Source organism: Antedon bifida, chromosome 10 (genome assembly GCF_963402885.1).
Source record: "Antedon bifida chromosome 10, ecAntBifi1.1, whole genome shotgun sequence".
Lineage (NCBI taxonomy): Eukaryota > Metazoa > Echinodermata > Crinoidea > Comatulida > Antedonidae > Antedon > Antedon bifida.
The window spans coordinates 18,998,297-19,026,282 of record NC_136235.1 but is presented as its reverse complement, the minus strand read 5'-3'; the positions used below and the strand labels follow the sequence as shown (position 1 = coordinate 19,026,282).

Genomic DNA, 27,986 nt, shown 5'->3' with positions numbered 1-27,986 from the left:
TGATTTTTGTATTTCTCTAATGGTTAATGATATAATTCATTGTTGTACAAAGAATTGCAAGGAATGTTTAAAAGCCCACATAACAGACGTAGATAACTGCAAATCACCAATTGCTGCCCACGTCACGCATAAAAGGTGACACATTATGTGGGTGACAGTTTCTGGAACTACTAAAAATACAAGTGAATAAGCAAAAATCTAAATCAAAACTATACTGTAAAACAACCAGAAAAAATGCACACCTTTGAGCAACACTAACACTTCAGTGCGAAAATATACACAAATTATTTTATTTACTGTAATTATTATAAAGATGTTCTTATAATGTATGACATGGTGGTTTTCGTGTAATCCTCCAGAGAGAACATAAAGAAACAAACTCCCAACTACTAACAATTCTATAGGTCAATCGAGCTCTCACTCCCCTCGGGACAGTAGACAGTTTTTCTTATTACCCTAATTTTACGGACTTTGAAAGGTATATGAGCATAAGTGACATAATGTAAATTATCTAGATATTCGTCCAATAATATGCATACTAAACAAATCTACTTTAGGTCAACTATACGGTGATTTTAGGCCAATTATACGAATCATAATATATATGATCAGGTTGATAGTGATACAAAACTATAGACGAAATTATCTAGATATTCCTTTGGAATGGATTGCAACCAATAATATGCATACTAAACAGATCTACGTTAGGCCAATTATAAGGTGAGTTAGGCCAATTATACGCTGATATAAACGAAAGACGAAATTAACTTCAATCACAATCACAAAACAAACACGTTCAAAATCAATGAATATTTTGATCTTCTATTGAATGGTAAAATTACAACCATTTGTATAAGCTTGTTTATCACATTATAGTCTTGTTCTCAGAGAGCTCTTGTTATACAACTATAGGCCCATTTACAAATTGTCTGGTGGGAATAATTTAGTTAATGATTATGAAAGACTAGGCCTAAACGCCCATTTCCAGACATTTTGCATAATGTTCTGAACTATAATAAGCCTATTAAGCCTACTAAGGTTTGCAAATAACAAGTTGAAAATGTCTGAACATTTCGATTGTGAGACAACCGATCTTCTGGAGTAAAACTGTTTAGTTGATTAACCCCAAAAAATGCTTTATATCAGTAACTTGACTTTATCTCCTTTTTGGAAACACATGGTGTACTGTATCTGAAGTAGTTAATTATGAATGTAGTGCCAATTAATAACTAAATTAGTAGGTCTAAAAATATATTTGCAGCTATACACTGCCGTATTTGGACATCTATCAGGAAATACTATATACATTATAACAATAAATAGGACTTGTATAATGCTGCAGCAGGATTTAAATTCGATCACTCGTGAATTAGAGTAATCGAATTAATTAATTAATTAATTAATTAATTAATAAAACACAAAAGTATCTTTTCTAAAGAAGTACCATCTCTTCTACAGATCTAACAATCAGGTTATACCATTTTTTAAAATTGTATTATTTTTCAAACTGTATTTAGAGAGTGTACGGTAAAGCTTTGTCTACTATCAAACTAGTTTGACAAAAAAGTGTGATGTGCCCAAATATGGTTGTGATATGTTCAAATATGGAAGTGATATTACATCATCATGTCCATATATTGGCACATCACATTTTTTGTCACATAAAGTTTGATAGTGTAGACAAGGCTTAACCCTTCCTTTATCAAAAGTGGTTTGAAAAAAAAAATAATTTAAAGATGAAGATAATTATGCTTTCTAGAAATATCTTCGCTCCAAGTTCATCAAGACTATATTGAAATACACAGTTGCTCCTCTCTATTGCAGCAAGGCAATCTATTTCACACTCATTCATTACGGTAATTCTTCCATGTATAGGCCACGCGGTTATCTTGTAAACATCACGTCAATATTCCTTTCAGGGCGATTATTTCCAGTCGTTTTAATTTCAAACGTTGCATTAATTCTTCGTCTGAAGCCGTCTTTAGTTGTCGAATGAATTGACGTTCCGTTAATTTAAGTTCATGTACTTTTTCAAGAACGTCGGGGCTGACATCTAGATCGGCTAACAAGTGCTCTAAACGTTCCACTTCTGGATTTGGTACTACTGTATAAAACATTGAAAGAACACGTTATACTATATTATTGAAAATATCAGCAATGATTAACTATCGGATCACATTTGCATACTCGACCTTTCTACATTCTCGGTTCCATCTTTTTTATTCACTTTGTTTTGGTAATAAATCTTAATGTACAATATACTTGCCGAACAGGTGGGGTTAATGTCTCCTTATTCCAATGTTTATAAAGGCCCATAAACCACTTTATAATAATATTATTTGTTTATTAATGTGTTTTGAATTTAATTGATCACTTATTTCAGAATAAATATTCCATTATATACAAACAAAATAATACAACACGGAAAATAACACTAAAATATGATTTTTTCCCACTTAGTGAAGAGATTCGAATATCGTAACACCAAAACACCGAATATCGCCTATTCTGGAATAGTAAACAAAATCACACAGAGGTCGCCGAAGAAATCTGAAATTACTGTAGTAGTTACAAATGCATAGACTTATTAAACAAAAATAAAAAAATATAAATTAATAAAAATATTTCCATGACAGATTGTGTCGGTGACGCTTGCATGATGCACCAGAGTTTTTCATTTCTTACCTTTTGAGACAGGAATTGGATCTAGATAGTCATGTGCGTCTTCATCACTATCAATAGACTCATAGTAACCTTGACCAGTTTCATCAACTGGCGGTGTAGTAGCTCCTTTCTTTTTCTTTTTATTAAACTTTCTCTTTAAAGTGTTCAGGCCTAAAGTAAACTTTTTCGAATGCCTACTCTTTGGTACGACGTATCCAACTGGGTGATCTGAGGGGCGTACAATTTTGCTGTAAAACAAAAATAAACAGAATAGTGGCTTAGCAGCTACAACAAACAAGTGATCGGACAATATTCAATGAAAGAATGCTAGGTGAACCAATCGTCTCTATCGTTACTAAGGTACAGAGTGACGTATTTTTGAAAAATAATAATATATTTATAGGCTATATAATATGCAATTCAAATAACTAATTTTAAAGATGTGTTGTCCCCAAAAACATGAAAAATAAAGATTAATAAAATCAGACTTTGAATAGGCAATTTTGCAGTTTTAATAAACTTAGGCCTACTCACTTCTGTAGAAAACAAATTTCACTTATAAAAAGATAGTTAATTTTGACCAAAAACAATTTAGGTATTATTTGCATTGCATTTTTTTTTCAGGAAAATTATTTTTTTTTTCGATCCAGATTTTTGTAAAAGTGAATAACTATTATGTGACATTAAAATGGCATATTCAACATTCAATTTAACAAAAATAAATTTTTAGGGGGACAATAAATCTTTAATTATTAGGCTTATGTTTAAGTTTGTATTGTTTTTGTTATTTGGAATACTATTGTGACAAGACAACAAGTGGACACATTTTAGGGTTGGCACCAACAAAAATGGAACACAAATGCTACCGTAGGCCTACCCGAGATCAGGCTTGTCGTAGTCATTGTCAGAGTCGGATGACGACGGGTTTCTACTAGATTGTGGTTGTCTTCTGAAAGAATAAAATATATGTATAGGTATGAATATTATTGCCTTGTCTCTGCAACTTAACTATCAAATAAGATTTCTACGAAACCTTAGATAAAATCAGTTTGTACTTCAATGAAATACAAGCAATTTCTAGATTCGTTTGTGCAGGGAATCACTCTTCTTCATGCATACAAATTATGTTGATGCACCTGATGAACCTGATGAATACAAGTTCATTTTACAACCGATGGGCTAGTACCCGATTTAGGATTATCGGTAAAAAGTATAGATTCCGACTAGGAACATTCTACAAAATCAGATCACGTGTGTCCCACCTAGCATCAAGACTATAACCACTAACCTTATATTACATAATACAGGCACCACATGCGTGATACACATGAGTTGCTGTATTGTGTATTATTTTCCTATGATGGGAATATTGTCGTGTGTGGAGATCGTGTTAGGAAATGCAAGTGAAACTATATATTGCGGTTTGATTTTACAAATATTACTTTCTTACTTTTTTACAGTATCGAGTCGAGGGGGTATAGGAGGTGGTAACTGAGTTGGCTCAGCGTACGCTTGGTGAGTGAGGCACATTGACTTAAAGTCCGATTCTGACATGACGTCAACCATCAGTCTTTCATGTGCTGCACTAGACATTCCTTGTCTGTAACCCAATGGTATATTCCTCTTTTTCACTCTGACTAATGTATGCTCTGGAATAAAGAACCGATGCGTTGTAGTATTTTTACTTTCGTCAAAAATACTAACAAAAATATCAGTCTCAGAATAGGTCATTTCAAATTTTAAGCAACCTTCATCGCGTAAAATAACATCGTCTTCATTGTGTTTACGTTGTTGTGGAGTTGAGTGTAATCTTGCTGTGAATGGTAGCTCACAGGGTAGCCGAGAGAGATTAAAAGTTTCGTCAGTACAATCAATTTCTTCAAAGCCACCTACGGCGTAAGAAGGTACATTAACGGTTTTAGAACGTCCTGGAACATCGGATTGACGTGAGCAGATGATAACCTCACATTCCTCCCTCTCGAATGAAACAATTCCCATCTCTTTTGGTACTAATATGTCTCCTATATATATCGAATCTATATCAGAGTTTGAAACGATGTAATTCTCCGTCACTCTTAACTTCTTCCCGGAATGATTTTGCCACATTTCATCTGCAGTTTGACATATTTTAGGAACAACCTACAAATAATTGAAATAGTTCTTTTGGTTATATATTTTATAATTCAAATAAAAACTTAGATTACCTATAATGTATTATCATACTAAACATCGAATAGTGAATAATCACGTTATTTTTGTAGAATATAAGATAGCAGTTTTTTATTCTATTATTTTAAACAAAGAAGGTAACCGACGACTGAAAAATGTGAAAACAATCATAGAACTTAACCCTGTCTACACTATCAAACTAGTTTGACAACAAAAGTGTGATGTGTCCAAATTAGTTATATTCCCAAATATGGTAGTGATATGACATCCCATGTCCATATATGGGCACATTTTTTTGTCAAATAAAGTTTGATTCTGTAAACAGAGCTTAAGTTCGATGTCTCGTACTAAGCGAGCCTAGTGCATTTATAAGGGAGGGAAGATGTGGCAATCTTTCTCTTTCTTTTAAAATTTGACGTGTTGTTTTAATAGCATTTATGCTTATGAGGAAGATTCATATAGCGATACTTTCTGTTTCAATAATAACAGGTTGCGTGACTGAGCTTACTTTCTGTGAAAGTTACTACGCTATGTCATGCTTTTTTTCAATTGGGACGAGCTTCCCGATTCCTTGTGGATTGTAGATACAGAAATGACAACAACACATTATGCTTAGGTAGCAAAGACAGTTTCCTGTCTAGTATAGGAAGGTTGTGCGGATGTAATTCTTTCTGAGACATCTCCAACGAGAAGGAATATTATTAAACAAATTTAAAAACAACATACAAATTATAATATATTGGTCGAGTTTTACATGAAAGGGATATGATAGGCCTATAGGAAACATTAACTGAATTTGAAGAAATTTGAGAAGTAAAATATAATAGATTAAAGGAATTGAGAGATGTAGATACAGGAATAATGACAACAATTACATATGATGCTTTAGGTAGTTTCCTGTCCAGTATAGCTCCAACGGGAAGGAATATTATTTTCAAAAATGAAAAATAAAAACATACAAATTATAATATGTTGGTCGAGTTTTATACTGTACATTTCCGCGTCTGATAGGGATATGATATAGAAAACATTAACTGAAGTAGAAGAAATTTGAGAAGAGGAATTAGTGTTCTTTCTTTCTTTGTTGTTGTTGCTCTACCAACTATTAGATTTCACAAAGAAGACAGAAATGAAAAGGATATGTAATGATATTGGCATACAATAGTTATTAATACCCCCACTTCTTTTATGTTTGATATATTGAATAATTGTGAATTGTTTGAATAAACATCGACCTACCTTAAAGCTACCTTTGTATGTTTCAGTAGGTATTGTAAAGTAGCGTTCTGTACCCATTGTAAGGACCTTTTCAACTTCATCAACTCCATCCACTATTAATAACTGTTCTGTTTGTAAGTCCCGCATAATACCACTTATTTTCAATGAATCGTCAAAGTCGACTACCTCCACACATATCGGATAATGTGTTTCACGTTTCACTATATCGTGTATATTTTTAGTTGTATTAAAGTGATCATCTGGTAGAATGATTTTCGTAACTGTAAAATCAGTTTCTATTGGTATCCTGATGACTGTAGCAGTGTCGACTACGGGCCGGCAATTTATAACGTCAATTTTGGACAGAAATAGACAATCGTTAAAATTATCAGGTAGACCTGGTATAAATTGGCTTTCAGTAGATGATGTATTGGTTACTTGAAATACTTGAATTGGCATTCGTGGCAATAGTTCTCTTAAAGTGTAATGCTTTTTAGATACATCAAAATAACCATTGGTTTCGATTCCAATGAGTATGTTCTTTGGCGACGTTGCTGTCGAATAATATGTACCAAGTACATACACATTATCATGTCCTTTGAACGTTGTTGATTTAATAAAATCAACTCTGGTGCCTTTAGGAAGTGTAGTATGCCTACCTGAAACTTTGATATCTTCATAGCAATATGCAGTGCATGGGAAATCAACGTCAGACACTATACTTTTGATAGTTTTTAACGTCTTATCTGTACCAACCACTGGACTGAATAATCCTTTAAATTCCAAGGGGAGTGTGATAAGCCCCTTCTGACTGGATATACTGTATGTATCAGAAAATGTCACATTCACAACATGATCGATTGATTCCGCGCGAAATATTTCTCCTTTTGAGAAATCTCTCGATGATACGCCCAACACACTGCCGTAACAACCATCTTGTACCTCAAAAACTTGCGGAATTTTAGCCGTCTGAATGAACTGTTTAAAGCTTACAGGTTTGACGCTCTTCTCGCTCATTCCGACTGTACTTCATCGTCACCAAAAAATACAAACGAAAACAGGAATATACGTGCTATATTCATAAATCAAACACGCCAACGAAACCGACTGTGTATATAGTCGATCGAATGTATTTATACTGAACTTTGAACACCGCAATTATATTTCCGCAAAAACATTGTAGTTCATGGAAGTGTTATTAGTAGTCTTTGAAATCTTGTTGTGAGCGGTGACGAAGCGTAGAAATGTTTTTTGTCGTACCATTGTTAGTATAATTATACTGTATTTCCTTTGAACTTTTATCGTTGAATATCGCTATAGGAATTCTGTACTTCAAAATGCCTATATAATAATTAGCGACAACATCCTGGACACATAACTATAAACGAGATTCGTATAGAGGTAAATGTTGAGATAGGCACCTTTCAATTATTACTTATGTCTGTTATTAAATACAAAAGTATCACTCGAACTCCTCGCGTGCCTACAATAATAAACTGATAAGAGGCTATAGTTTTATTACAGTAATATGATATTTTACTTATAGTGTAATTTGAAATATTTATGAGTTTCTGCGTATAATATTTACAAATTGCATATGCGCAGTTTCACCGGTAAGTTTACCCCTACCCACCACCATCCCTTAAAATTTCATCTTGGGAGATTATTTCTTTTTCCGTAGACAAATTGCTCAAACGTCTATTTCGCTCAACTACACGCTATTTAATTAACTATGAATAGTCATGTTATCATTGTTGTTTAGCAATATACCTTTCTCCATTGCGTCAGATAAAGCGTGCGCGCAGTTAGCTCTGTTTGTAGTAGGCCTAAGTAGGCCAACAGGCTACCGGCTTAATTTTAAATTTGTCCGCCAGAAAGAAATATCAAAACATGTTGTTGTTGAATATGCTATTAATGTATAATAGTTACTGTATTCATTTTGACAAAAACAAAACAAAAAACTGTAATTTAAAGCAAAAAAGACACTGAACTGCATACATTTCGCGCACCTGGATTTATGACGTCATGGTCATGGGACCTGAAGTTGTTCATCCACCCATATCATTTTATACAAAAACATCATGGCAGGGTCGAAAAGTAATGCAACATTTCAAGCAATTAAACAAATTACTCAACATGTGGCAAATACTAAACGATATGACAGGGTTTTAAGGAATGTGAGTTAGTTAAACTATCACTAGGTCTATATTAAGCCCATTATGATTATTCATTTTTAGATTCCCACGTCAAACTAGCTAGGCCCCAATGTTCTACATGTTAGATGTTTACATACATAGAGGGTGAAGCGCAGCGAACATTGAGAAGGAATCGTTTATTTGGCTTCGGTCGCGGGGTAAGGCTTAGGCTTAGTTAGCTCATTATATAATACGACTTTGTATGTATGATGTCAATTAATAGATACAATCATTAATTAATAATTAATTAGTTATTAATGTTTATTAAACATTTATTTATTTTCTAATTTTAATTATAACCCGGAAGTTGCCTGGCTGTGCCTCCTAGCTAGGCCTAGCATATACGTTGTACTTGGTGCATTGATCATTTGCAACTCATAACCATGTCATAACAAAGCCATACTTAGAGTCTATAACCTTAAAACAAAGCATTAGCATTTATGTTGATTTTGTCTAAAAACATTTCATCACCATTTGTTAAATACAGATACAAGTGGTGTCAGCTAAACCTGGTCATTGTGTGTGCAGGTTAAAGGTCGATGAAGAACACCTAAATATGTATGGCACAATGCATGGTGGATATATATCAACATTGATAGATTCAGTTACAACGTTTGCTTTACTATCGACTGAAGCTGGCACTGCTGGCGTGTCAGTCAATCTCAATGTAAGGTAAGTAGGCCTAGTAAGAGAACATGTTCATTGTGAGGGCAGGCATGTGTGTTTTTTTAGTGTAATATGGTAACATACCCCAAGATATGGAAAAATACAACACAATTAAAAAAAAGAAGAAAGGGGGATGGGGGAGGGGGTTCCACATTTTATAGGGTCTTATAAATAAATTAACAATTATATACTCCAGTCTTGTCGTTTATGTAAAATAATTATAATACGTCTCAACATTTTTAAACGTAGAAGAAATTTGCCGTATTCATGAACCTGGTAAACCAATTGAAATTATCCAACTTGATCTAAAAGCCACAGCTTCGTTGCGAAGCACCAGATACGTTTATAAATGTTGAGACGGATTATAATCATTTTATGAAATTGGTCCCAATTATATAACTCCGCACCCACCCTGACAAATTGTATAAAAATGCTTGGTAATTTGTAGATCATGTCAATCAATGAATTCTATTACAAATAGAAATGTGTTGTAATACAATATTTTTAATATACATGCATGTGGCGGGCGTTTATATCGAGGAAATAAATAAAGGCCACAGGGGCATTTATTTGAAAGAGGTGTTGATTCAAAGCGGGTGTTTATTTGAATATGAATAATGATTTCCTTATTTGTTTGACTTGTAGTTTTCATAAAGCTGCCAAGCCAGGGGACGAGGTTACAATAGATGGCAAGGTTATGAAACAAGGAAGAACATTGGCTTTCACCGAAGCTCAACTTACGAACAGTGACGGCGTTGTCCTGGCAACGGGACAACATGTCAAACATGTAGGCTCATCATAGTATAGTTTATTTATGCAGAATGAAATTATATATATAATTATATAAGTAGAATAAAAAATAAATAAAATCAGTTTTAATTGAAAAACTCTCCCTTTTAAAATTGCATATTTATAGTCTTCTACTGTGCTATAGCACAGGGATTTTTTCGAAAAATGCCCAAAATATCCACTTTTTAAAATTCAATAATTATGCGATAATATTGCCATATATGCGCATATATAGTGTTATCATCATCTTATAGAGCCATAGTAACTAGTTTTGTCGAAGAATAAAAGGATCGAAATTTGGTCAGTTTTCGAAAATTTCCCTGTTCTATAGTACAGGGATTTTTTTCGAAAAATGGCCAAAATATCCACTTTTTAAAATTCAATGATTATGCGATAATATTGCCATATATGCGCATATATAGTGTTATCATCATCTTATAGAGCCATAGTAACTAGTTTTGTCGAAAAATAAAAGGGTCGAAATTTGGGCATTTTTCGAAAAATGCCTAAAATACCCACTTTTTAAAATTCAATAATTATGCGATAATATTGCCATATATGCGCATATATAGTGTTATCATCATCTTATAGAGCCATAGTAACTAGTTTTGTCGAAAAATAAAAGGGTCGAAATTTGGGCATTTTTCGAAAATTTCCCTGTACTATTATAGCACAGGAATTTTTTTCCAAAAATGCCCAAAATATCCACTTTTTAAAATTCAATAATTATGCGATAATATGGCCATATATGCGCATATATTGTGTTATGATCATCTTATAGAGCCATAGTAACTAGTTTTGTCGAAAAATAAAAGGATCGAAGTTTGGGCATTTTTCGAAAATGTCCTTGTACTATAGTACAGGGATTTTTTTCGAAAAATGCCCTAAATACACACTTTTTAAAATTCAATAATTATGCGATAATATTGCCATATATGCGCATATATTGTGCTACCATCATCTTATAGAGTCATAGTAACTAGTTTTGTCGAAAAATAAAAGGGTCGACATTTGGTCATTTTTCGAAAATTTCCCTGTACTATGTACAGGGAATTTTTCGAAAAATGACCAAATTATCCACTTTTTAAAATTCAATAATTATGCGATAATATTGCCATATATGCGCATATATTGTGTTATCATCATCTTATAGAGCCATAGTAACTAGTTTTGTCGAAAAATAAAAGGGTCGAAATTTGGGCATTTTTCGAAAATTTCCCTGTACTATAGTAGAGGGATTTTTTCGAAAAATGCCCAAAATATCCACTTTTTAAAATTCAATAATTATGCTATAATATTGCCATATATGCGCATATATAGTGTTATCATCATCTTATAGAGCCATAGTAACTAGTTGTGTCGAAAAATAAAAGGGTCGAAATTTGGTCATTTTTCGAAAATTTCCCTGTACTATAGTACAGGGATTTTTTTCGAAAAATTCCAAAAATATCCACTTTTTAAAATTCAATAATTATGCGATAATATTGCCATATATGCGAATATATTGTGTTATCATCATCTTATAGAGCCATAGTAACTAGTTTTGTCGAAAAATAAAAGGATCGAAATTTGGTCATTTTTCGAAAATTTTCCTGTACTATAGTACAGGGATTTTTTCGAAAAATGGCCAAAATATCCACTTTTTAAAATTCAATGATTATGCGATAATAATGCCATATATGCGCATATATTGTGTTATCATCATCTTATAGAGCTATAGTAACTAGTTACGTCAAAAAGAAAAAAAATTGTTTTACACATTTCAGTATTATAAATTTATAAACTAGTTATATATTACATAATAGAATACAACTAAATTACATTTTTATTTAAATAATTGTAAAAGCTGAATCTATAACATAATGAAGATCGCTATTGACCATCATGGTCCAAATAATAACAGTAAGAGTAAGACACCCTTTGTTCCCAAACCTAACCCCTAGTTGTCTACGCTTTTCATTGAGAAGAATGCGTGGGTAAATTATTCTATATAGGAATTAATAATCACCAGATACATGTGCACTGCAGAATCATGTTTAGCGACAACAGCATGCGGTATTGTAAGAAATCTGGAAGACGTATCGCGTCCACTTTGGTCACAGAAGATATCTGGAAGACGTATCGTGTCCACATTGGTCACACAAGATATCTGGAAGACGTACCTCATTGCACTCTATTTCATACACCAAACAGTGCCTTGACTGTATAGCCAGGCATTGAATACAAAAGCAAAGCAATAAACAATATAATAAGAGAAATGATTAATATTTTGATGATCAGACAGCGATGTTGAACCCAAAGTAGGTGGTACAATCCTCTGAAAGGGTTCGTGAAGAAAAACTTGTCTCGTCGGCTAAAAACAAAAAGAGATATGGACAAAATGAAATTTTAAACAAAACCTTATAATGTGTTATTAACTAATATTTAAGCTACATTCACAGACGGCGCCGTTAAATTTGATTTTCAATTGCATAACAAGACAACTTCGCTTCCATTCCGTGAAATGGAATATAATGGAACATATGGAGAAAAGGCCATTTTTTCCCCTAAAGGAAAACTGACCTTTACTGAAAACATAACACCGTAGGCCAACCCATAAGTGTCCATATTTTGGGAGATAATGTACATAATGGTAATGTATAGCAGGGCCAATTATTACATGGTTAGTATAGAATAGGCTTCTTTTAATTGAAAACCGTTATTTCAACATTTAATTTCCCAACTATCATACAAAATGTATTTTAATTTGGTACGCATGCGCAATATGTACAAATACAATTGAAAGATAGTATACCCTGCAACAAATCAAAACAAATTACTTAATTTAAAATAAAATATGAACTGTAAACTTCCATAAATATAGTTTTAGATATAAGCACACATCAAATACATTATTAAAATATATATATTAAAATATACATAATATTGCGATATGATACCTTTAAAAAAAAAATTTAAATTGAAAATTATATATTACAAATTATTATATAAAAATATATATTCAATTATTAATTTAACAGCACTTTCAGTATAAACGGTGAGTTGAAAACAAACGTTATGACTATCTATGAACACAACAGAGAGCAAAGAAATATCAATATCAGGAATTGATAAAAGTGATTTGGAACGAAACATGTATTTAAAAAGAAAACTTAAAAAAATGTCAAATTTCCATCAAATGGTTACTACCCTTGGTAAGGTAGACAATATTCATTCACTATTAGTTTACAGTCGAGTTGCTGTGAATAATAGTGTGTTTTGGGGTATAATTTAGCTTTCTTTTATTTCTTTATTCGAATTCATAAAATCACAACATAAAAAAAATACAAAGAATGAATTCAGGGTAACACAAAAAAGTAACCAAAGGTCAAACTTATTTCCATTGTGGCCCTTAAGGATAACAAACACCAAGAATAAACATTTACAATATAAACAGAACACATGTAGTAACAATAAAAAAATATAAATTATAATCTTTCTAGCATAACCTCTTTGAGATGTTTCCTGATATTTCTTTTGAATTGATTTATGTTTTCTGAACACTGTATCAATTTTGGCAGGTGATTCCATGACGTTATTGCCGTGTTAACAAAGGTTACCGTGTTAACAAAGGTTTGCCGTGTTAACAAAGCTTTAAACAATATGATATGAGAAAATAAATATCTTGATAATATTATTACAATTCTGGTGAGTTTTGTTTAAGCACACAAGCAGCATTAAAGTTATTATAAAATATATACATAATATTCTAGTTAAAGTCTATTTATCTAATTACCCTTTAAAAGCACTTCATTTAGAAGAAGCTCAACTGAGTCTGTACTTTTTATTAAAAAAAAATGTGCCCCCTATTCTATGCAGAAACTTTTATAAAAATTTATATAATATACACAATAAAAATAATGAATTAAAGCTTTTAAATAAGCAATATCAATCAATCGATTAGTTAATCAATAACTAATTAAAGCTAATTTTGATGGCTCAGTCACTCACCAAACCACATTCCATCCAGGGAGGTATAAAAGTAATAATATATATATTTTTATACCTCCCTGCGTCCATCAGTCACTCCTAATAAACATTGTATTTTGAGCCATTTGAATTATGCACCAAACTGGTGTTAAGCCAATAATCATTATTATCACATCACTATATTATTTTGTCCATGTCCAAAGGTAGGAATACTCTCAATAAATCTAAAGCTCTGTCTACACTATCAAACTGTATGTGTCAAAAAATTTGTGCCCAAATATGGACATGATGCTGACATATCACTACCGTATTTGAGCATATCACTACCATGTATGGACACATCACATTTTTTTTGTAATATAAAGTTTGATAGTGTTCAATGTTTTGTCATGTGTGTTTGTTTGTTCAAAGGTTCATGACAACTGTTTTTCTACGCCCCTAGAATCTTTTTCACCAGATAACCAGGAGAGGCATAGATAAATAAAACAATAAATGCTATTAATAAAGCAAACAAAAACAGTTTGAGTAAAATCCACTTAAGCCGGTCAAACAGGATGTAACGGAAAGATTTCCACGGGTTCATCAGCCAACTGAACGAAGTATCTGGACGTCTGAAATTAGAAAAAAAGTAGATAGTAAGAAAAAAATAATCTAATGTTTAATGATAAACATGTACTAAATGTTATAAAAAAGGTTAGGGTTAGGATTTCTTATAAAATATAAAACATTGGTAAAGTCCATTTATTTTTCATCAGTGGTGAAGCAGAACAAGCGTTGTTAAATATTTGTGGTGCTATGGAAGATTTTCATAATGGTATAAGTTCATTATTCGTTAAGAGTAGGGGATACCCCGGTGAACTGGTTCACAAAATAGCCCCTGTATCAGGGGGATTACCACCTATCTGATAGGACAGTGATTAATTCACTATTGGTAATCCTTGGCCACATTGCCTAAAGACATAAAAAAAAAAAAAGATAACCAAAACTGCCTAATGAAAAAAGTATACATCAAAGGAACAATACATTTTTCATAGAAAAATACTATTTTGTTTAAATTATGGTAATAATTCATTGAATATCAGTAAAAAATGGGCGTATATCACATAAACGCTCGTTATTATCAATGTCGTTACAATGTTTTATATTTTATATTAAAAAAATATATCTTTAAATCGGGGATAATTAGTTATTTATAGTGTTTTCTGATTTTGAACATGTTTTTGTTGTTTACACAATTATGTGAGTGTTTACATGGTTTTAGATTTATTATTATATCTTGATTGAACCTTGTAGTAAACAAGTTATAAAGCAATTAAATAAATAATTTCCTCCACCTAATACACAATATTATTTTTTATATTAAAAATACATAACCAAATATTTAAAAAAGTAATAAAAATTAGCATAATTAACCAACAACAAGAAACAAAAAGTTAATAAATAATCAAAATCAAGTACTGTACAGTATAATACCAAGTATATTCCCATGGGCCTATATATTATATATATATATGTAATTTGGGGAAGATTATGAGGTGGAATAATACTTGAATTGCATTAACTATGCATCTGGTTTTAGTCAAAATTAGGGGCGAGATTATACTCGAGCAATGGTATTATACTGTACTGTAGTCATATACAATTTTATTACAACACAAACTGCAACTACAAAAAATGTTTAATAAGTTGTTATATAGATCAAAATTATTCTTTTGATTGATTCTTAGAAGTGGCCTAATAATATAAAATAGATAAACAATTATAGATAATAAGAAACATACAGACAGAGATCAAATAAGAGTACCTGTAATCCACAATAACCATTCATAAAACTGAAACAGAAACAAAACCAAAACCATAGCTATTTCTGGAACCAAACGGCTCTTTTCTACTGTACTTTTTCTAGAAACAAAGTTCAACCATGATGGCAGAGCTCTGAAAAGAACCACCCTCAACTTAAAGTTACCAGGTAGATACTGTACAACTCCCAGGGACCAGGTAGCAATTTCCAGGAACCAGGTAGATACTGTATTGCATAACTCCCAGGCCAGGTAGCAACTGCCAGGAACCATGTAGATACTGTACAACTCCGAGGGACCAGGTAGCAACTTCCAGGAACCAGGTAGATACTGTATTGCATAACTCCCAGGCCAGGTAGATACTGTATTGCATAACTCCCAGGCCAGGTAGATACTGTATTATACAACTTCCAGGGACCAGGTAGCAACTCCCAGGGACCAGGTAGCAACTTCCAAGAAACAGGTAGACACTGTATTGTATAACTCCCAGGGACCAGGTAGCAACTTCAGGAACCAGGTAGATACTGTATTTCATAACTCCTAGGTGCCAGGTAGAAACTTCTAGGAACTAGATAGATACTGTATTATACAACACCCAGGGACAAGGTAGCAACTTCCAGGGACCTTTATTGTACAACTCAGTACCACCCTTAAAAGTCCTAATTACCAGACAGATACTGTACTATGCTGAACTCCAGGGGCCATGTAGATCCGCACCACCCCAATCCAAAGTTTTTGTTTTATATTGGATCGATGTAACAAGACACTATTAATGAGATATTAGTAGCCAACAAGTCTTGTGTTTAAAATCGTTCTAAGTACTGGATAGTCTAGATTTAAGCAATGTATACAAATAAAATACTTCCTTATATATTTCTTATAGTATATTTATTCTTTAACACTTTATTCTTGTACATCTTTATACAACTTGTCAGTCCTGCCAAAATATTTATTGTATATAGTTGGTGCACTTAATAAACTTAATTTTAAACAACTTTAACAATTATTATGTATTGTTATACTTACTTAGTTGATGACACAAAATAGGTAATTATATATTTGTTTTTTCAAATTAATAAAAAAAAATGCAAATAATTGTATTCAAATTCACATCCCTGCACCTAACTAAAATATTTCAAAGCTACCTTATTCATAAATGAATAAATTTAATATGTAGTTGGCGTAAATAATAATAATATTTAAGGAGGGAAATGAAAATCTTTAAGTCAGTAGCCACAATTTTAACAATAAACAAAAGTAAAATATATTGTATTAATTTTACATATAATTATTATAATATTAATTATTAATACTGAACAAACTTAAAATAAAATATATATGGAATTGAATACATTTTACTTTGTATTTAAATTTATTTAAAAATTTGTACTTCATTTACATTAATTCATTTTGTGGGAAAATGTATCAGAAAGAATGTTCATTTTGTTACAACATATCAGAATGTCATTTTCTGTTAATTAATGTGACAATCTATCAGAATGTCATTTTCTGTTAATGTGACAATCTATCAGAATGTCATTTTCTGTTAATGTGACAATCTATCAGAATGTCATTTTCTGTTAATTAATGTGACAATCTATCAGAATGTCATTTTCTGTTAATTAATGTGACAATCTATCAGAATGTCATTTTCTGTTAGTGACAATCTATCAGAATGTCATTTTCTGTTAATGTGACAATCTATCATAATGTCATTTTCTGTTAATGTGACAACACCAGTATATTGTATTGTTTATTTTATGCACCCATAATCTTTTTGACAGTGTAACCAGGAGCACTATATACAAACAATGCAAACACGGCCATGATTAACGACATTATAAGCAATTTGATAAGAAAAGACAAAAAACGATTACATATCAGATACTTAAGACTGGCAAGAGGGCCAAGCAACCAGTTACCGGTAAGGTCAGGGCGGCTGAAGGAGGGAAAAGAAAAGAAAAAAAGATGGAGTATTAGTTTATTGGATTTTGGTTAGTATACACTAAGAAAAAAAACAAAAAGGAATTGAAATAAGTAGATAGATATAAAATGCACTTGCAAGCTAGCAAGTCAATTTAATTTCATAAATACTGTATGTTAAAATATTTGTTTCCAACGTGCGAGAAAACAAAATTAGGTTATGAACTAATTTATACTTTCTATTTGTCATTTAAGTATGATTTACCCTTGTTATGACATGCATGAAATGTTCGTGTCTTGCTTCATATATTATCATAACAGAGGTTTCTCCATTTTCCGTTTGTTTGTTATTTCTTTTACTGTTCCTTTGCTTTGAATTATATTTCAAAAAGCTGTTTTTAACAATGTGCGCCACACATATATTTCATGTGTGGGTCTGTAAATATGCTGGTGTAACATTATATTCAAACAATTATATCTTTGTTGAATAGGTAGTTGAACGGGGGAATTCCCATCCAGTAATAATATCTGTTTTGTATTGATTGCATTGAGTTAATGATCTATGAAAATGTTTGCATAGTTTAGCCATGCATGATTGATCAAAGTAGAATCAATATTAAAATCCAAATCGTTCCTTTCTAACATTCTACGACAGGAAAATGGTGATTGAATTTCTATTGACAGATAATTGCTGTATTCGATTTGGAAAACTTTTTTAAAAATGATAAATTGTTTTTTTAAATGATGAGTAAATTTGTTAGTATTTTAGCTCTGTTAACTAAATATTCAACAGAAAAACTAGACTGTCAGTGTCAGGGGAAAAAATTGCAAAAGGCTTCCTACTTTCTAGGAGTTTTATGTAGTTAAGTTATCAGATAGTCTATATTGTTTTGAAAACTCTTAACTCATTTTGAAATATGACCACAGCCATTTTCCCTAACTATATACTAAACGGAAGTCCTAATTGAATACGCCATATTTAAAATTTGTATAAATTGTTTGCTATATCATAGCCGCAATTGTATAAGTAAGACAGTCTATAGTAAAGCATCAGGATGGATGGGTGGGTCTATTATGTATGGGATTAGATGCATTAAATCTGGATAAAAGCAAAAGGAACTCCAAAACCACACAAAGGAAATTGTTGGTATTACAAAAAGGAAATCCATAGGGTTTGGTTGGACAGAAGGATACCAAGAGTGGAAAATGCACAATACAATGATTTAAAAAGGTATGATGAAGTACAAGTTGGAAATGGGATCTTGGGGACATTGAAATAATATATAAAAGAAAATATAAGGCTCTAGTGGGATGCTGTAACAATTGAGAAATAAAATCACAGAAACCAAATATCTTGTTAAAAACACCTCATCATAACCTCTATCATATCTTATTTTTTTCATTGTACTGTTCCATTATTTTTAAAAGGCGATTAGAAAATAGTTTATCCATAAAAGAGATTATCCATTTGTCAGACAATGTTAAACTCCCATAATCTTTTGGACAGTAAGCCCTGGTACACTGTACAAAAACAGGCCTAACAAGAGTAGCACCAGAGCTGCTATCAGTGCTTTTATCAAAAGCCATTTGAACTGGTTACAGATCATGTACTTGAGTGCCTTCAATGGACTGCAGAAGAAAGCCATGCTGAGATCAGGTCGACTGTGATTTGGGATGGGGTTAGAGGTGAAAAATAGGAGAAAAAAAAAGCACAAAGTGAAATATTTATGATTATACGCCCTTTGACAACTTCATTGCTTACCCCATACACATTTATAATGTTAGTAACAGAAAAATGAAACTAGGTAAAGTCAATTTATTATTGAAAGAAAGTCATATAAAGTGAAACTATATTTTAAGGAGCGAATAAATACATTTGTTTATAACATTATTCATAAATTATCACTGCAGAAAATTCACATCAAACACATTAGTGAAATTGTGCACATGAATGTTGAGTAAAACTCTTATAAAAACTTTATAAATTAAAGTTTTTTTTTAACTTACTGTTTGATAAACTTGTAAATCAGTCATCCATGATACAAAAAAATTAACTTATGCCATTATTGTACGAAATTAGTAATATCACAAAGTTGTTTGTAAATATATGATTTGTATATACTTTGTTGTTGTTGTTATGAAAATTTATACTATGAGTGTGCACAGAAGAAGTAAATATATATGTACCAATCATTTTACAGTAGGCTTAATTGTTTGTTTTGATGTTTTTAATTAAAGGCTTTTTAAAAAAAAATCAACAATCCAGCTTTTTTGGCTGCTACGGATTTTTATTTGTCTCAGTGAAGTGTTTTTGATGAAAGTTAAATCAAGATACCGAGATATATATAGATGTTGAGAACACAGTGTCATAGAAGTTGGTAAATGAAAGAAATTGAAATACAATGAACAACATACTTTGGTTTCTCCATGGGGTCTGGTTCATCCCGTCCGTGGCCAGCAGGGCTCTTTTCTGCTTCTTCCTCAGTCATTAGTATTAGTTCTGCTTCCACTTTGCCCTTTAAATACAGAAGAAATAGCAATTATTGTAATACTCATTGGAATGGATGTCAATGACAACCATTCAATATCACATAAACAAAACAAAATTATTATTATTTCTTCAGTCAAAGACTGTCTCCCAGGGGGTCCAGTTATGATCAGTGGCTGTGTGTGACAGTGGCTGTGTATGACAGGGTATAGGGTGGGGGAGGGGGTGTTGGGGGAGAGGAGGAGGAGATCATTAAGATCTGGATAAAGAGGAATCTTCAGAGGGCACTAATTGACATTTTTAAAAGCTGTTTAAAAAAGATATTTTTATAAAGATTTTTTGTTTTAAAATGTACGGACATGCACATGTTTCAAATTATAGGATGTATAGGCGGATTCAGGCTGCAGCTGGCCCGGGCCCCCTCTAAATTTTACAAATTGTAATGCAAAGGATAGGACACTAACTTCAGTTCGGCACCTTCAATTTGCACTTTTTAGGCCATGGGTGCACCCTATTTCAAAATTTTGGATCCACCACTAGGATGGGAAACTAACCTATGTTTACAAAACTAAACAAAGCCTTGCCCTTAGAGAGTACTAAAGCCTGGATTTAAACCCAGAATCTTCAGACTCGTAAGCATGCATGTTATGTCTACCATCAACCTACATTGTCACTAAAAACTAATCCATAAACTACATCCATATTTACCTGTAGTTCCTCCTCTCCTTCTTCATTAGGGGCCAGAAATGGCCAGAATCCTTTGTGCCTCTTAACTTTAAACAAGTTCATTTGTGGCACCTTAGGGTCCTTCATCATATCTATTGTGCAGCGTTTGGCAGTCTTTGCACCTCGTGGAAACTTAGTCAAGTCAAGAACCACTGCCCCTGTAAGTGTAACATTTAATATAAAAATTAGACAACCAATTACATTTACAAGGTTGGCTCTCATATGTGATTACCTAGTACCTACGCATATTTGATTTCGTTGTGTGGACACCAAAACAGTCTTTAAGGAATTGAGTGAGAAAGAACATCCCACTGTCTCTACATTGAATTAACATTACATATTAGTTGCTAGGTGGTCGAAAGAGTCAAATAATAAAAAGAAAAATAAAAACCACCCTACAGTAAAACAAAATTGACATTAAAATATTCAACAATCTGCACATGCTTACAAACCAACCAGTGTTGTGATAGTTCCACCAAATATGCCATATCACAATGCTAAATAGTTAGTATGTACACTAAAGCATTTGCAAAAAGCATTATGATAGCAAAGCCATTCGTTAAAACGTTACACATGCAAAAATACAACTAAAACGAATTACCTAAGAAATCGTCGGCAGAAAAAGCATCTGCATCCCAGACCTGCAATGTCAATCTTGGTGGCAATTTGTACTCCGTTTCATCTACAGACAAAATGGATTCCTTCTTTTTCATGACAATCTTTTGCTCGGCTTCTAAGTATTCAAATGGGAAGATGAAGCGCCAGTTGAAGTTGCCTTCTCCAGTCAGAGAACTATAATGAACATCAGTCGCCTGTAAATCTTCATTAGGAGCGGTGTAGAACCTGGTGAAATAAGGAAATTAAAAGATATTGTGAGGATGCATACATGCCAACACTCTCGTTTTAGCCGGGATACTCCCAAATTTTAGACTCATCTTTGTTGTAATTATGTGTGGTTTTCTGCATTAAAACATAACAAAAAGGCCTACACACAAGCAAATTTACGATATTTAAGCCATGTACGATCATCCTTACCCCTTGACAAATATGTCGCTCATCTTTTCACCAGTTAATACTGATGCATCTTCAAGAACAACATCCTCTGTATTCCAGATAATCACTCTTAGTTCATACTTCTTTGGTTTTCTTGGTGTGATGTCTACAGGAGCACTGGGGAGCGGGCTGTCCATTGGGAACAAGTCCACCCACATCTCTAGCCGTCCCTAAAAGGAAATACAAGTTTAGTGAGTGACTGAGCGGTTAAGACAGTGGAACCGGAATTATGTAGCCGTAACAACGGCAAGGGTTCGAGGCTCACTCACTACATGGTTCCGGTGGTAGGTCTTCTCGGATAAGGACTATAAACCGTAGGTCCAGTGTACACATCTGCTGTAGCTTACCTGTTCCACGCCTGGTTTATCAGGATGGTATAACGGCCTAGTTTCTAAGTATTCTGGTACAATTTTTGCATCAGGTAGTACAGTGTCCCAACGTTTTAACATTTCAAGAGCTGCAGGTTCATCGCTAGGCTTCTGATTGCCTAGATATAAAATAAAGACTTGTACTTGATATGTTGTTTTATTTTGTTGTATCTATATTTTATTTTACAGTGTATTTATTGATTTTTATAATTGGCGTGCCATAGGAGTTTTCCGATGATGTGTAGTATGCACTGCCATAAAGAAAGAAAGTAATAAGTTATTTACCACTTTCATCTGAAACAAATTGTTCTCCAGAGTATTCAACTTGTTCAACGCGGCAGGTTCCATTTGAGAAATGGGGTCCATCAAGTTTGTACTCTTTACACAGACCTTTTAAGATCTGACTTGGCTTCTGTGGATCTCTCCAGTTATTGTATCCAAAGCTTAAAAGATAAAAAGTTAAAAGGCGTGTAATAGAGTCGTTTTAATATTGAGAAGAAAAAAAATGTAAAAATCACATGCCATTTTGTGTGCCTCAACTACTGTACTAGATCACACACATATTAGATGTTGTGCTGGAAAAGTGTACTCATTTTTCAATAGCCTGTAAGGGTGTCCACTTAATAGGCGTAACTAATGAATAGGGGTTGGCCTTAGTGCTAAAATATATATTGTTTCTTATTTGTGTCAAGGAAAATTGTCCTTTAGCTATGGTTTTACCCTAAATAAGGTTGTCTATCAGATGGGGGTGGGGGGAGATAAGATCTAGGAGGGGTAGGGGAGAGATAAGATATGGGGGGTGACATAGTGGGGGAGATAAGATCTAGGCAGGGGAGATAAGATCTAGGAGATGGGGGGAGTAAGAGATCTATGAGGAGGGGGGGGGGGGGGGGTAGGATAAGATAAGGCAGAGATATGGGGGGGGGGGGTGTATGTGTATATATAATAGTATACCGTGGTCCTAACGAGTAATCATTTATTTGTTTCTGACGAAGATGATGATTAATGTGTAACAGTGAATTGATTTTTTGATAAACACATTTACTTCAGTAATGACCATATTGCATGTAATTTAATCTACTGATATCTCTAAAATGTAAACAATCGGATACTTGTATCATGTCAAAAACAACTGTTGTTGTACAAATATTTATAATTGTTCTTACATTGCATAATCTTTGCATATTCCGCATACAGCACGGTGTTTACTGTAGTATCGGTTCTCGAGGTCAACTTCTGTTTGACCTATGATGTCATCAGACCCTACCATATCCCAGTCATACACTTGAATGGTGAGTTTTGATTCCATTGGAAACAAACACTCAAACTCAAAACACCTATAAATAATTAAAAATCAAATCATAAATAAAACCTGTAATAACTATATAGAATTGTGTGTTCAGTGAAATGAGTCATAGTTTTAAAAAGCACATATGTTTCGCAGAAGCTCCACGCAAAAAATAATAATTGAGTATTAGATCATTTATATAGGTGTATGACATATTTGAATAAAACAGAAAATATCACACTTTCCAATATATTTTTCCATATTTTTAATAAGCGAAACTTGGGTGCAGGATACAACTAAATACATTTTCATTATCATCATTAAAAATGTTCAATTAAGTTTTATCATAAATTAAAAATTCAATTTTAATTTACTTTATTTTGCCTCAGTAAAAAGGAAAATATATTGAGTGTATTTCATAGAATATAAAAAACACATTTCATTAAAATATAAAAACATCAAAATGTGTTTTAAAATTGGTTGAATATGACATTGCAGAAATAATGGTCAGAATTTTTTACAAAGCATATTGTGATATGAAAGCAATGGTTACGTTTAAAATCACAAAAATGTATTTATAAAACATGTCAGTATCATTGTTTGGCTTACTTTCCAAATGTTGGATTGAGTTGCTTGGAAACATAGTTTTCTTTATCATTGACTTTCTTGCTTCCGAGAAGAATTTGTAGATATGGGTCAGCCTAAAAGCATAGATAAAAGTAAATTAAAAGATCGGCATACAATACGCAAGTGTACTGTTATTCAGTTCAGTTTCAGTTTTATTTCACACAATATATTACACTATATATACATAATAGTAATATGCTATTACTTTATCCAAATTCCCTCACTTGCACTGATGAAGGGCTAGTGTTGCCCGAAAGCTCTGCTAACTTTTCTGGCTGTTTACTTTATCGTTTTGATTTAGCTTTTCGCTTTTTTTTTTTGTACCTCCATTGAGATCCAGCCACTGATACCCACAGCATTGTCATTTATTTCAGTAATTTGTCTCTGAACTATATATACATTTATATATACATTCATACTCGTAAAACAGCCTGTAGTTCAATTGGTATTTTACAAGCGTCTTTATCACTTATTTCTATTAGGCTCTACATCTTGTATTGACCACTTTCGTTTACATGATCTTTAAATTCACCACAAGTTATACATTTATACTTATAAATAATAATAAGACATTTGATTTTGTGTGGAGATTACAATAAGCCATAATGGCTTCAAGTCTGAACTTCCAGATAAAACATACAATAAATATGGTGATGACTGAAATAAGCAAGTAGAAAAACAATAAAATATTATACAAATAATTAATGTTTATGAGTGTAATGGTACAAATAAAAGTTCTATTAAACGATCGCTAATAGTGCGTACTATTGCACGCCATGTGACCCACAATTGTCTAATCAAATGACAGGAATTTATTTAGGTGTTATATAATATACAATATTATACAATCTTATAGTGTATGAGGAAGTTTAATGTAGCCTACAGTCACAACTAACCTTGCCATTGGTGTCAGCTGGGTGAAGATCAATTGCCTTCACAACATAGACTCGAACCAACACCTTTACTGGTTCAATGGATGGCAGTCCTTGGAAGAAACCAAAGAATTGATCCCCTCCGTTCAATGTCTGCATCTTTTCTCCTTCTGGCAACGGCCATGTATATAATCTTATACCACCCTGGAATAAAAATAATAATTGTCCTTAACATATGTGTTCTTAATATCAAAAGGGTTACACACATGGATGGGTGAGTCACTTGCCCTTAAAATATTCGTAAATAACAAAATATTATGTAGGAGCAATGCGTAGGACATACGCATTAGTAAATATGTGCAAAGATACATGCAATACTCAACCAGTTTGCCTAATGCAACAAAAACAATGAGTAGTGGGGTGATAGAACAAAGAACCAAAGACTACATGAGTTTGTGTAAAGTTTTCATATATTCCCCTCTTATACCCAGACCCAGTGCAATTAATACTTTAACCCACAAATGTACTCTCAGCATTGACTGACATAATTCAATGCTTTTCTATTTCACATGCACTAAAAGTCACATTACTATGTGATGTGCCAAAAATAAATACTCTTTATGTTATGCATCAAATGTATGTAAATGAAAAACTGTAAAATCTTATACAAAAGATTGATTTCATATTGATACAATTCAATACTGTAGATACTCACTAAACTGATAACACTGTGCATTACACTAAATGTTCACTGAACCCGTGCTTTGCTTTAAGACTAGTCCGAGTCATGCTTCCATGCCATGCTGTTTTTAGCATCAGAATACTTAACCTACCTTGAATTTACCAATAACTGTGCTCTTCACCTTAAACTTTCCTGACAATCTGGCATTTTCATCCTCATCTTCTCCAGTATCTTTTCCACGGAACAGCGGGAACACATCCATCCACTCCCGGAACCCCTCAAACTCTGGTACTGCTTCAAGTTCGCAAGGATAAATCTATTTATATAAGTACATTATAAGTACATTGATATATAATAAATACCGATCAATTATATTTTTAAATTATAGTAGAGCTGTAGCTTGGTGGCTAATGTGCTTGCCTTCCAATCCCGTGGTCTAGGGTTCAATCCTGACCTAGTGCCAGGGTTGTCACTAACGACTCCCACTCCCTAAGCCTCAAATGAGACTATAAAATAGTTTCTCCATCCTCTAACTGGCGAGTTTGTGCTCGCTGTTGGATGCGTACGAAAACAAAAATATATCAATAAATATAACTTGCATAAAACTTTGGTAAATCTGAGTATAATCACATCCCTGATTCCTATCAAATTTCATAATAAGGCCCCTGGGACTATAATCAGTTATATATGGTATCTTTTTGTAGTTTCACTAAAAACTTAACTTACTGTAATTGGTGTAATATATTCTTCAACCTGAAAGGAGTTAAAAATATTATAAATTTTACAGTTGGGTCTATAAATTTAAAATACAAAATTACAAGAAAAAACACAATGTTTATTATAATTATTATTACACAATTTATATTAAATTACAGTGTATAAGCCCAGATGGGATTGGACAATTATACAATAATTACAACCAGGTGGCATTGGTACTAATCATAGAAAAAAAAATGATTTAAGTGACTTCAAATCTAACTAAACATGGTGTATTACAAGCATTCACCAATTTTCATATGTCATATAATTAGTAACCAAAAAAATGAAAGCTATACAATTATTAATTGTAGTTATCAATATACCATATTATATTAATAAGTGCAATAACAATGAACTGGGTGCTAATATCAAGTGATTATGTCCAGGTGCTGAGAAATAGGTGTGATATGAAATATGACAATAATAATCAATAATAGTGAAATAATATTAGCAAAACATACTCCCTTTTACGTAGGAGAATATTATTATACATTTATGTATCTATTCTGATATATCCAAGGGCTGTCCAAAAGGTCCAGAACCCCCACACAACAACTTTTAAATTGATATATTAATATTAATTTTGAAGGAAGTAGATAATTTTATTCATAAATTGATTTGATTACGGATTACTGATATTATGTCTAATTATTTCTTTCAGCGTAAAATACCTTTCTGCAAACATGAGTACATGTTCGTGATCAAACAAATGTGGTTTTAATTGCATGATAGACAAACATTATTCCAATTTGTTTATTTGAGTTCCTCATAACTTGATATATGTATTGTTTTAAGTCAAAATTTCCCTGTCTACTATAGGGGGTTGTTAAGTTGTTAGGTCCTAATATATTCCCTATCTTTTGCATTGTAACTTTCAAAATTTGTCGAAGATACATGCTAAAGAAGAACAAAAATTGAAAATAGATTATTAATGTTGCTGATCATAGTACTGTATGTGCTGTGGCTATGAAGGCTAAATACAAAGCTCTACATTTTGTATGGATTTCCCGTAAGTGGTTTTCACTTAGATAGTCATTGCATTTATCTATTTCTATTCTAAATGTATGATAGTTTTAAAAGTTGATATTCACAGAGATGCACAGTACAGTATCTAGTCTATGACTTATGAATTCATATAACCCAATAATGATGATAATACCCCATGAATATTTTCCTCAAATTAATGATGTTAATACACGAATCATGAATCTACTTACAAATAATCTTTTTCGACCCTAAAACATGCCACAAAACAAACAATTTAACTGTATTAGCCTTAATAAAATGGAGTTAAATGTTTAGTAAGAAATTGAGCAATTAAATAGGAAATTGTTTAGTATTTATATTGATGGAATATAACATTAGATGTTCTAATGGTGGGTACACCTTTGCTACTTTGCTACTACCGTATATTACAAAATACTCTGTTTAAGAAACAGTTAATCTACAGAAAACAATCAACAACAAAACAACAGGAAGTAACAGAAAGCAACAGGAAGTAAATGGAAAGTAACAGAAAGCAACATTAAGTAACAAGAAGTATCAGGAAAGAAGTAAACAGAAAGTAACCAAAAGTAACATTAAGAAACAAGAAGTAACAATAGGTAACAAGAAGTAACAGGACACAACAGAAAGTAAACAGAAAGTAACCAAAAGTAACATTAAGAAACAAGAAGTTAACAATAGGTAACAAGAAGTAACAGGAAACAATAGGTAACAAGAAGTAACATA

General features: G+C 32.5%; 3 protein-coding genes across 11 annotated transcripts in view; 1 reads left to right on the top strand and 2 right to left on the bottom strand.

Moving 5' to 3' along the window:
* Positions 1-255: 255 nt before the first annotated feature.
* On the bottom strand, positions 256-7,233 carry LOC144854302 (uncharacterized). Its single transcript, XM_078712242.1, has 5 exons — positions 6,073-7,233; positions 4,115-4,803; positions 3,542-3,613; positions 2,686-2,912; positions 256-2,104 (listed from the first exon to the last, which is right to left on the bottom strand). Exons 1-5 carry the CDS (start codon positions 7,066-7,068, stop codon positions 1,899-1,901), a joined length of 2,190 nt encoding a protein of 729 aa, XP_078568368.1. The 5' UTR covers positions 7,069-7,233; the 3' UTR covers positions 256-1,898.
* Positions 7,234-8,055: 822 nt separating this feature from the next.
* LOC144854348 (acyl-coenzyme A thioesterase 13-like) lies at positions 8,056-9,793 on the top strand. Of its 2 annotated transcripts, none has more exons than XM_078712301.1 (3): positions 8,056-8,228; positions 8,734-8,918; positions 9,558-9,793. In XM_078712301.1, exons 1-3 carry the CDS (start codon positions 8,133-8,135, stop codon positions 9,712-9,714), a joined length of 438 nt encoding a protein of 145 aa, XP_078568427.1. In that variant the 5' UTR covers positions 8,056-8,132; the 3' UTR covers positions 9,715-9,793. The 2 variants fall into 2 exon arrangements, with proteins under 2 accessions (XP_078568427.1, XP_078568428.1); XM_078712302.1 differs by lacking the exon at positions 8,056-8,228 and adding an exon at positions 8,277-8,404.
* A 1,758-nt stretch (positions 9,794-11,551) lies between these two features.
* The window catches only part of LOC144854286 (otoferlin-like), a 43,819-nt gene continuing 27,384 nt past the window's right edge, over positions 11,552-27,986 (bottom strand). For 4 of the 8 annotated variants that reach the window (XM_078712211.1, XM_078712214.1, XM_078712217.1 and 1 more), the window contains 12 exons: positions 26,223-26,249; positions 25,648-25,812; positions 24,839-25,018; positions 23,925-24,016; positions 23,194-23,364; positions 22,313-22,470; positions 22,007-22,146; positions 21,642-21,829; positions 21,208-21,449; positions 20,589-20,764; positions 19,808-19,908; positions 16,889-17,408 (listed from right to left, as the gene is read on the bottom strand). In XM_078712211.1, the coding sequence (XP_078568337.1) occupies positions 17,228-17,408; positions 19,808-19,908; positions 20,589-20,764; positions 21,208-21,449; positions 21,642-21,829; positions 22,007-22,146; positions 22,313-22,470; positions 23,194-23,364; positions 23,925-24,016; positions 24,839-25,018; positions 25,648-25,812; positions 26,223-26,249 (1,821 nt within the window). In that variant the 3' untranslated portion in view covers positions 16,889-17,227. Of the gene's footprint in view, positions 14,282-16,888; positions 17,409-18,866; positions 19,055-19,807; positions 19,909-20,588; positions 20,765-21,207; positions 21,450-21,641; positions 21,830-22,006; positions 22,147-22,312; positions 22,471-23,193; positions 23,365-23,924; positions 24,017-24,838; positions 25,019-25,647; positions 25,813-26,222; positions 26,250-27,986 lie in introns of those variants that run through there. The other 4 variants (XM_078712212.1, XM_078712215.1, XM_078712213.1 and 1 more) reach the window with 4 other exon arrangements.

What these genes read in the sequence shown, in the direction of transcription:
- LOC144854348 (XM_078712301.1), top strand. Translation starts at nt 8,133, where the DNA reads ATGGCAGGGTCGAAAAGTAATGCAACATTTCAAGCAATTAAACAAATT. An exon ending in ATGACAGGGTTTTAAGGAAT is followed by an intron (nt 8,229 to 8,733) that starts GTGAGTTAGTTA and finishes TGTTAAATACAG; the next exon opens with ATACAAGTGGTGTCAGCTAA. An exon ending in TCAGTCAATCTCAATGTAAG is followed by an intron (nt 8,919 to 9,557) that starts GTAAGTAGGCCT and finishes TTTGACTTGTAG; the next exon opens with TTTTCATAAAGCTGCCAAGC.
- LOC144854302 (XM_078712242.1), bottom strand. Translation starts at nt 7,068, where the DNA reads ATGAGCGAGAAGAGCGTCAAACCTGTAAGCTTTAAACAGTTCATTCAG. An exon ending in CATACAAAGGTAGCTTTAAG is followed by an intron (nt 4,804 to 6,072) that starts GTAGGTCGATGT and finishes AATTATTTGTAG; the next exon opens with GTTGTTCCTAAAATATGTCA. An exon ending in TCCAATTCCTGTCTCAAAAG is followed by an intron (nt 2,105 to 2,685) that starts GTAAGAAATGAA and finishes TGTTTTATACAG; the next exon opens with TAGTACCAAATCCAGAAGTG.